We start from the raw sequence: 10,968 nt of genomic DNA on the forward strand, positions 1-10,968 counted from the left end.
AAAGCCTCAATGAAACAAAAGATGTTTTCCTGCTTTCAGGAAATGATGATCAGCTTCATCATTCCAGGGATCCGAGCAGAGAGGTGTGGTTAATGAAAGCCAGCGGCATCAGTCTCCATCCTATTTCCCTCTACACTTTGGTGGCTAATGCACACGCTACCTAATGGATGGAAACGAGCGCTGAAGTGAGATAGCGGTTTGTTAGATTAGATTAAACATTCATGGTCGAGTCAGCGCAGCAGCAGGGGGAAGGAAATGCAGCAGATGAGGGTTAGGGGATTTTTGGAGCGGTATCAGAAGATAATTCAGATCATCTTGTTGGTTTGCAGCTTGTGTCAAAATATTGCAAGTGTGTGCTTCGTGTCCTGGAATCTAAATCATGTTTAGTAGCAGCGCCTCATGAATGCAGGGCGGTGCATTAGTGTGTGTCTTGTCAGATTAAAAATGCATGCAGCTGCAGCTTATTACAATTGTACAGTTTCATTTGACAGATGCTTTTATCCAGAGCGACGTACATCTGAGTACATTATCACTGTCAAAAAACAAATAACTTGCAGGACTTATTATGTACTTTCTGTGATTCTTGAAACATTACAGCCCCTGAAAACTTGGATTGAAATCTTTAATTGTGACTGAACAATTAAATTGTGATCTATTTACAGCTTAAGAGTCAAAAACAACAACATTTAGTTCAGTTTTCATTCCCTCCAGGCAAAAAGGTGATCAGAGGATAGCAACGTGTGACATGGGGCTGAACAATCGACATCACAACATCTAAATCAAACACAATCAGATATTTCTGCCTAACCCGTCCGCTCTTGTGTGACATTACATTTCTTTTTTTAAAACGGAGCCTTCCTCAATTGAAACGAAACAGCGCAAACAGGAAAATATGTCACGTGACTAAAAGAAAAGTGTTGTAACGTTGCTACAGAATGCAACACGCTAACACACTAACACTCACAGCTAACTGAAAAAAATGGACACAGATCACTGAAAGCACCCTTAACCCACATTTGAGCGTCGCTGTCACGCCCACAGACAGACAGAATTTGCTGACAAGTTGAAGTTATGTTTCACCTTCAGGTGCACGAAGTCTCGCAATCGGTCACTTGTTAATAATCCTGCTTTCATTTTTTGACTGCACTAAACATGTCACTGTGTAAATATGATCTAGAGGAGACGACTTCACACGGAGCTGCACAAAAATCAGCCTCCACCCTGATAACTACAACTAAATATTCATTTTTTGTTAACTAATGTTCCCTTATATTGTTTTCAGTCGGTTCTGTTATTCTAACAGACAACTTCTCGACAGTATTTTCATTGACACACTTTAAGATGATCAGAAAAGTCATTAATTTACAACCAGGCAGCATCGTTACTGAGCTCGTTACTGAAATACATTCGCTTCTAACACTTAAAACGAAGAAACCGGTTTAGATTAGCCACAATCTTGAGCTTGATTTTACACAATTAAAGACTTTAAACTATAAATTAATGCAGAAAAGGCACAAATTCATAATTTAATGTTGATAAAAAATCACCAAAATGCAAGAAATTAATGTTTGATGCTCAAATTTCTGAATTTTTGAAATCAGCTGCTACAACTAGAACCCGCTCAGAACAGACCTTCATCGTTCAGTTCTAAAGAAAGTCCAGTTGAAATGTTCTGACTGTGTTTAGGCTCCACATCTACAGTAAGTTTCATGAATTTCATCCGGGTGGTTTTTGTGGATCTTTCTGTTGACGAGCAGCTTTAAAAGTGAACAGGATTAAAACAGAACCTGGTTCAGGTTAATGTCAGTGTTTGCTTCCTTATCTTTTATTTTCTAAATGACAACACCTCAGGACTCAGGAAGTCACTTGAGCTTCTCGATTCACTTTCTAACAACGAGCACACTGAGCAGCTGACACTAGAACAAGTTCGTAACGCTTCATTTTAAATAGTCGCACAAACTTAGCTGTTGGTTGTCAGATTAAAAACCTCGCTATTTTTAGCGTGTGAGTCGCTGCTCGAAGGTTTTGACATTAAACATTGAAACCACCTGAGCAGCAGGTGCCTGTCAGTGGTTTGAACAGCATAGCTAGTCAGTCTACATGTGAGTTGTTTTTATTTTAAAGGTAACTTTCCAACCTAATTTTAGGGCTAAATGAACCAAAACGGCTATCCAAGTCAGACCAAGCTCGTGCTCATGTCTTCTTTACACGTATAGAAGTAGGGCGTGGCAGTATATTTAGCTTATTTCATCTGAGAAAAGTTCAAGGGTTCAACTTCCTTTGCTGTGAGTAGCTGCTTCCTTTACCAGGCTGCCACAGCTCAAGTCTGTTGTTTTAGCACCAGCATGTCTTCTCACTTGTTCACGTTGTCTGTCTGCTTCCACATCTGACAGGATGAGAGTTTAGTTTTTTTTGGCCAGTGTAGTTTTTCTTGAGGAAATCAAACAAACAGCTGCTGCAGTTGAGCAAGCATTCAGTAGAAATGGTTGTTTCCACGATGGCAACATCTCATTTTTCCACTGGTGATAGGCCAACTCAAGCCCGAGCCTGTTCTAATGATTCATACGTAGTTTCCGATCACCAGAGCTCCTTCTCAGCTGTTAACAAACACGTTTCAGTCTCATTTTCAGCCTTAATATTTTCAGTTTCACTTGAGTCACCAATTTCCTTGAAGCTGTTTTCTACACAGAAACTACAAGAATCCATCTCAAATACACACAAACACAATTCCTGTAAGCAGTGAAGTTAGACTGGATTTTTTTTCCATTTGTACGGGCACAGGACAGTGCAGGTACATCATAAATCTCATGCTTATTTCTAAGAGTCAACTCTATAAACATGAGGTGGTTATTAAAGGGGAAGCAATGAGTGTCTACTTAGAGATGGGTTTTAGGAACAATTTTAGAAATACTCCGAAACGTCCAGGAAATAGATTTTTCAGAAATGCCCTGCTTTGAAAAACAACCTTAGAAACACATGTAGGAAGCTGTTCAGTAACCGCTGGAGTTTGATCAGGTGTGAAAAACCCAAAGAATCTGACCCACAATCTGTAAACTTAAACTGTGTCCATGTAAAGACTCAGGGATATATACGTACAAGTCAATGCAGCTTGGCAACAGTAAACCAAATCTGTAATGGCTTTGTGTGTTTATACATGTGCAGTAAAAGGACCACCGTGACCCAACTGTGAACATCCATATCCCTCAAAAGAAACATAAATGTTTTTATGTGGACGTCTGGAGATTCACAAGCATGACTACTCTAACATGGGCGGTTGTTTTGTCGTGAGACAGATCATTAGTTAAGCACAGTTTTGCACTTAGCAAACCAGCTGACCAAAAACAGAACTACGAATTAGGAAGTCGTAATACATGCTTCTACATGTATAAGCACAACTGACTGAACTTGTGACGGAGCAATATGCAAATGTAGCATGAACTGTGTGGTAGCTATGAGACAAGCAAACCTCCACACACGAAAAGACTTCTTGTTTGGGTTGAAGTAATCCGCTCGAGAGTGCAAATCTGTGTGTGTGTGTGTGTGTGTGTGTGTACCAGGGAGCTGAAGTCCTGAGCCTGCCACAGCAGCCAGTCCTCACTGAGCGTGTACAGAGCTTTCTCTGTCACACAGTCCACCGGCCCTTTGGCGATCTGCTGCGTGAGAGCACTCACCATCAGGAAGAGATGCTGGCCAACAGTCTCCTGCACAAAACCAGAAATAGGAACTCAGACAAGACACAGAGGCTGTGGTAACTTTGCACAAAAGCTTTCAGTGGTTGATCAGAGCAGTAAAGTTTTTTTTTAAAACTTTTTTTCCCCCCTCTGGGTTTATTGCGGTTTGTGCCGGCCTGTGACCAACAAGGTGGGATTTAGAAGCAACATCACATGAGCTGTGCAGATGCTGCTAGAATTAGGACTGTCAGACACCTCTATGAATAACAATCCGTGTCTACACGGCGTGCGTGCCACACAGTCAGACACCGTTAAGTAGCGATAATGAACTGTGAACAACTCCCATCTGATAACACACAGCCGTGCAGAGGTTATGTTCATAACCATGGTAATGACTGATGATGTGGTTCACCAAACAACTGAAGCAAAACTTGTAGTTTCTAAACTGATTCTAAACAGCCTTCAGAAGAGTCAGAGAGAAAGTCAGTCTGGAAAATAAAGTGAATGTTTGGTTTTACCACATTTTGGCAGGATCTCCATTTAGTTTGTGTAGCTCAGAACATGTTCCTGTTTACATCACACTCTCTTTTATGTCGATACACAACATGTCCTAGTATTTCAACGAGCACAAATGTGAGTCAAAAGTGAAAATAAACAAGGCCAAAGTCTGCAGTGACCTGCTGATGCTAAGCAGGTACAATCATCAGTCAGCTCCCTTGTTCACCAGCTCTGTTTGGCATCCTACCATGCTAACCCTCACTATTTAGCATGAAACAGAAAGTACAGTTCAGGCTGATATACAACTGTAGCCACAACAGCCTAAAGAACTTCATATTTATTAGAATTTGTTGACTGGCATGTTTCAGCCTGATGTAAACCAGGTTTGTGAAACACTTCGACCGACCTCTGGGCCAAAGTCAATTAATCACCAAAGTCATCTGGGAACCATTAATGTGGTGACTTGTGCCAAGTAGCTGGCTGAGCTTTTCATTCAAGTTCTATAGAAACAGCAAAGTGGACAACAGACCCGGAGGAAGCCGTAGAGACAGATGGACATCCAGTTGGTCAGCAGCTTCTCCACGGTGGACTCAGTGCGTCGAAGCAGCAGTTTGGGCTGAGCGTTACTGTTCCGCTGCATCAGATCCTTCAGCAGAACCTCCATCACCTCGGTCAGGTACGACAGGTTGCCGTGAAGCGCTACGGTGAGCAGAGATGCCAACGAACACCTGGAACAGAACAGACGAAATGAAGAACAACACATAGATACAAGCAGCTATGCAGGAGAAAAGAGGAAAACAATATTTAGCCAAAGCATTGCTGAATGGATTCATGGATATGGTAAGAAGGCAGTGAAGACGTTTAGCAAACAGAGACAGAGCTGAAAAGGAGAATAGAAGTGACGTGAGTAGGTCGGTAAGTAGATAGCACTGAAGATCTAAGAATCAAAGTGAAAGGGGATAAAATTAACTAAAAGAAAAAAAACAATAAGACGACAGCAATCTACGGAAGCCGAGAGCCGTCATGGCCGCACATTTTTTTAAACGGCATTTTCTCGAGATAACGAGATAATTATTCCGTTATCTCGGGAAAACGGCGTTCGTTTTCTCGAGATAACGAGATAACTATCCCTGGATACTGATGCCTGTTTTTACAAACAAACGAGTGACGCTCTGGAGTGCAGCAGTGACTTTGCCAAGAACAGACTGAAAATGTCAGATCGAGGATCATCATGAGATGATGGATTTAACACAAACACCAATTATCTCGTTATCTGGAGAAAACGAAGTTGGTTTTCTCGAGATAAATTATCTCATCTTCACGAGAAAACGATTCTTGTTATTCCGAGATAATGAGAAAATTAACTCGTTTTCTCGAGAAAACGGTGAAGAAAGAACAGTAGCGGAAAATGACCGCTCTCGGCTTCCATAGCAATCAAGAAAAAAACAGCAGGAGAAGAATAAAAACTAAAACCGTAGTACTAAAATAGACAGATGGTTACATAGAGACAATAACAGAGGGGTTCATAAGAACAGTAGAAAAGCAGAAAAAGAGAAGATCAGTCGGCGCAAACACAAATCAGATCACAATTCTCTGTCACTAACGCTTTCTACCTGCATGCAAGAGACGGTCGCACACAACACATCATCACAAACTGACTTGTCTTTGATGGTGAAGCTCTTCTTCTCCTCCAGAGCGTGCACCATGGAGACGAGGAAGAGCTGGTCCTTGAGCAGCCTGGACAAACTGTGGCAGCACTCGTCCAGCTGAACCTTCACCACGTCCTGATTCCAGGTCAGACACAACACAATACGTCACCGACAGTCACCAAACTGGAACAGACGTCAACAGCAGCCGAGTCAAACCCTCACCTGACCGATGTCTCTGATGCACGAGTTCCTCAAGGAGTCGCTCTAGAAAACAGAAAGAGGGTTCTGTTAATCTGGCAGCGATGGTGTGTATTTGATATCTCATACAGCAGGGTTTTTTTTAGATAGATGCTTTGTTTTTTCCAGCTTCACGTTACCTCAGGAAAAAAAATTCTGGCAGCAAAGTGCTTGTAGTCCAGGAAAGGGATGGCCCCGACATTTTCCATTAGATCAGCTTTCTCTGTCTGCAAATCCACAAAACCTGCAGAGGACACTTGAGTGAAGCTGCTTGTATGGACGATAGACTACATGGACGAAGCAGATTACACATTTGGAATCGGGTAAAGAACAAGCAAGCATCAGTTTGTAGGTCACACATGAAAAGGGGTAGTGAAAATGTCTGACTATAAGTGTGCACTTGTGCTGATCTCACCCCTCTACAGGTCTAATGCTGATCAGTACAGATGCAGCCTTGCATGGAGAGCAATGTGTTTGTAACGCTCAGTCTGCTGAACATCAACTGCTATTTGCGTGACAAGTTTAATATCTTTAAAAAAGGAACCAGTTCTGGACATTTCACTTCCGAAGAAGGAAGTGCATGTGTGTGTTTGTGACAGTAAAGATGGTGAAGTGGTATAAACAGGCACCAGTGTGTGATCAGGCTGAGTCATTTAGCACATATGATCACACTCTGTAGTTCCAGAGTGGTAGCATGTTGCAGAAAACACTGGTGCAAATGAGCAGAGGAGGTTCAACACATCACATCGTTTAATGTGGAAAATCTGCGTACAAGACTAAAATATCAAAATGCAAAAGTGTTCATAGCAGCTATTTTTTTCTCTTAATTAAAATCCCCGTTAAAGAACCAGGATTCACCTCAGACATGATGTAGTAGCACGACTGAGTCATCGATAAAGACAGTTTCAAACCCATTTTTCATTCGATTCATGGTGCAAATTGATGGGTGCAAACTCAGAAATTTTCTTATAGCGCGACAGTGACCATAAAGAAACGTTTCTGTGGGGTCCCATGTGCAGGGCTACAGTCCCAATGTGGAGGTCATGAGTTCGAATCCTGCTCATGACCCTTTCCCACATGTCCTCCCCCCATTCTTCTCCCCTACTTTCCTGTCTCTCTCTCACTGACACTATCCAATAAAGGCACAAAGGCCAAAAATATAACTTAAAAAAAAAAAAAAGAAACGTTTCTGCGGCCAAATGTTGAAACTCATAGCCGTGTCCACTCTGCAGAGTAGCTTTCACACGCCAGACTGTGCTCCCCAGTGTTTTTCTGGTGTTGTATTTCAGGTCAAATGTCACAAATTGTCACATATTTGAACAACTGTTAACAAAGAAATGTCCCTGCTGGAATTACTAACACTCCAAAATTCAGATTTGGACTGAGTTTGGCCACAGCGACCCATCACGATCTTGTTGAGGTTTTCAGATGACAAAGCGTCCATCCATATATAAAGGGTGTGTTCCAATATCTACGCTACTATTTTGTATGCCAAAAAAGGATTCACATAAAAACTACATCACCAGGATGTCCTTCTACATTTGAGTCAACCTTGCTTTTCTGGCCGTCCTGATCCACAATCGTTTGAGTAGCGGACGATATGTCACAAAGTCGTACGTCCCAGTTGTGTACATACTGCATGAAACAGTGTGTACTTGGGAAGGACTGTAACTGTAGTACACATCAAAAGTAAAAAGTAAAAGTAAGCAGTTTGGAATGCCTGTGGTTTAGCACATTAGCCCCCCAAACACTGATTAGCACCGAATAGAAAGTACAGCAAATTAAATCATTTATTAATTATGACGGGGGAAAGAAAGCAGTAAAAATATGCAAAAATGAAGCTTTCTTCAAATGTTCATGTGGTATTACTTTCTATTTCCTGAAGTACACTTGTGATATCTCTTAATTTAAGATCTGTAAGTTTTCACTGACGCCCAAGCACATCCCTGAGGTAGAACATTTCCACCACCGGGTTCAACAGCTGTTTTTTTTTTTTCCTCCACTTTGGTAACTGTGGCCAAAGGGCTCTATCTGAACTTTGCTGTTTTGGAAGTACGTGCTGTCACATTTTTATAAAACAAATCAAAATGTTCTTTGTGCACATAACATAATCAGATGACAAGTAGGAGTTCCTTCTGATGACTCTTTATGTAGATCAGATAATACATTCTGCAGCTGATGATCCCTAATGACAATCATCACGTGCGTTAACCTTTTAATAAAGATTCCTGCTTTACGTCTGAGCTATCCACAGCCACTGACAGTGAGATCTGCAGGGAACTCGCCTTGTATTTAACTGCTGTACTACAGAATGATACAGAATTTGTGACTGACCCTGTCTGATGTCGTTCCTGACATCGAGCTCCAAGTCGTGCATAAACTTGTTCACCTTTGCATTGAGCTTCCTCTGTTGGCTTCGGTAGACAATCACCACCACTGAAAGACACATTTTGCACACAAACGTTTAAGCATTTGACATGTATGCGTGGTAGTGCGCTAAAATGGGTTTAAATCACTCAGGCCTACTTTGCGTGCTTACCAACAATAATGCAGGGGATGAGGAGAAGAACAATCAGCATCAGAAAGATCAATGCTGAAGATTTAGGCTTCCGTATCACCTCTTTGTCTCCATATTTTATCTGTAAAAGACAATGTTCACACTAACTGGTATCTGGTGCTACACTGTCATGTTGTACAAAATGTGTATTTCATCTCTGTACAGTGTAGTATGACTGTAAGATTTACCGACAGATGTTCAAATTTATCGTAGAGTGAGCTTTTAATCTCACAGGTGAAAAAGTCAGTCACATTATCGGTGTCTTTGGATTCCAAACTACAGGTGTACTCGTTTTCACCTTGGACCCCTGACACTGACAACTCTGCTTCCGTCATCTCCAGTTTGTCTGCCTTTTTCTGAAATCAGCACGGACACAAAATGCTGACTTTTCATGAACTAGCATCACATGTTTGTGCATTTAAAAAAAAAACAACCATTACCTCTATGGTGATGCGGACATCATCCCCTATTTTTATGGATGTGAAGCTGGTAAACTCAGGGTCTGGATAGTAGGTCAGCGTTGTGGAGCAGGCCAGGGTTTCATTGGCTACTTTCATAGATACGGTGCTGCTAGAAATCCCCGGACTGTTTTCAGCTGCAAGCGAGTCATAGATGATAGTCTGCAACGATTTTAAATACATTTTGTGTCATCTATAATGTAATCTGAATAGGGCTGGAGTAATATGGTGATCACGGTGAAGTGTTAGAGGTGCACTCAAACTGTTTCACTGCTAATATCACATTTTAAGCTACACACTTTACATCGGTAACTTTAAATACGCTGGAGTCAAGATGCAGATAAATATTTGTGCACTAATGTAGCTCTTACTATTGTTGTGTATAAATATATTATATCATGTGTGAAGTATAGTCCTTAAGGTTTAAAATATAAAAGAAGTTACATATATGCACATAGTCATGAAATGTTTTCTTTTGAAGAAGTTGCTTGGGTCTGTTTCTTTTATAGTTTCACAGGACGAACAACAGACGGAGGAAAAGAAGTCCATATAAGGATGCAACCATTCAGTGTGATGAAGATGGGCCCCAATCAGTTGTTTTACGACCTGACCAGGCATCACGTGACTGAGTAGTAAAAAAGAAGGGTCAGAGGCAACAGGAGTAGTCTTGCTTTGTCTGATGCCAGGGAAAGTTTGACCCAGAGCTCTGTAATGCAATATTCATGTGTAATTAAATTGATTGATTGAGACCGAATTGAATCCGATCTCATCTTTAGAAACGAACACGCAGAGAAGACAGTAATTCTCAATACTATCTACTCCACCATAAGCAGTGTTACATTTTATCGTCATCGCTGAGTGTTCACAGCATTGGTTTGCTGCTAAAACACTGTGTGGAAAAAGGAACTGCTCTGACAGACACACATCTGTCACAGAACAGGACAAGGTTCTTGGAGACATTGTGCTTTTATAACCTCCCAACAGTAAACAGCTATGCTTTGGCTCCACTCTTAAATGCATAAAGTTAGCCGTTTTATCTTACATGCAGTGGAGCGTGGCGCAGCAGAACTGACGTGCATGCAGATAATCGTGCAGTTCAGAGGCGGAGAGTGCAACCAAGGCCGTTTACTAAATTTACAGATGCCCCCTGAATGCCTCACATGCACCAGTAGACGCTGCTGTGTAGCTCTGCAGTGAGAAGCCTCCACTTGAAAAGAGTGAAATAAGGTGTTCTAATGTCAGACTTTCCTCAGCTGAAACAGCGTGAGATTTTCTACTTGGACTGGCTGCTCAGAGACGCAGACAGACTTGTGAAACCGCTGAAAAACCTTGACAGACCAAAATAGCTGCATGCTGCGGCCCTGTGTGAAATGACACACAGTATATTCTGTAATTGGTCAGGTCGTAATATAATGTAACAACGGCATGGCGTTATGTGACATGACATAATTAATGTGAGACAACAATTCAACGGGACGCTGAGCGCGACTACAGACGCACCTCATTGCTGCTGTCTGTGGGAAGTCTGACTTCCTGTGGGGCGTGGCTGTGGACGATCCCTTCCACAAACTCCAGGTGGGACCCCAGGAGTGTGATCTTCCTCTTCCCACTGCAAAAAGACGCAGCAGCCAAACAGAGAAGACTACATTTATTACAGATTCTATTCCAGTGAGGGAATTTTCTCAAGATGGCGTCCACTTGTGGATTTTGTACGAGAGTACTCCACATATCAGAGTGATGTGACTCATCATGAATATCCACAACAAATGTTCTGAAGACTGTTGAGATGATGGGCTGAAAAACCAACAAATATCGCCCTGCTTAGAGCTTGTAGCTAGCTTTGTAACCAACCTATGCTCATGTGATAACTGTTGTACCTCAAGCACACGGTTTTCATT

At 41.7% G+C, this 10,968-nt stretch overlaps 1 protein-coding gene across 1 annotated transcript in view; it reads right to left on the bottom strand.

Moving 5' to 3' along the window:
• Nucleotides 1–10,968, bottom strand: part of plxnc1 (plexin C1) — a 35,669-nt gene that overhangs the window by 10,620 nt on the left and 14,081 nt on the right. The window contains exons 11-19 of the mRNA XM_008297956.1: nucleotides 9,053–9,232; nucleotides 8,801–8,968; nucleotides 8,595–8,694; nucleotides 8,390–8,491; nucleotides 6,196–6,299; nucleotides 6,041–6,082; nucleotides 5,829–5,953; nucleotides 4,699–4,897; nucleotides 3,555–3,701 (exon numbers count right to left, since the gene is read on the bottom strand). Coding sequence (XP_008296178.1) covers nucleotides 3,555–3,701; nucleotides 4,699–4,897; nucleotides 5,829–5,953; nucleotides 6,041–6,082; nucleotides 6,196–6,299; nucleotides 8,390–8,491; nucleotides 8,595–8,694; nucleotides 8,801–8,968; nucleotides 9,053–9,232 — 1,167 coding nt within the window. The remainder of the gene's footprint in view (nucleotides 1–3,554; nucleotides 3,702–4,698; nucleotides 4,898–5,828; nucleotides 5,954–6,040; nucleotides 6,083–6,195; nucleotides 6,300–8,389; nucleotides 8,492–8,594; nucleotides 8,695–8,800; nucleotides 8,969–9,052; nucleotides 9,233–10,968) is intronic.

Source organism: Stegastes partitus, unplaced genomic scaffold, assembly GCF_000690725.1.
Source record: "Stegastes partitus isolate 25-593 unplaced genomic scaffold, Stegastes_partitus-1.0.2 Scaffold1261, whole genome shotgun sequence".
Lineage (NCBI taxonomy): Eukaryota > Metazoa > Chordata > Actinopteri > Pomacentridae > Stegastes > Stegastes partitus.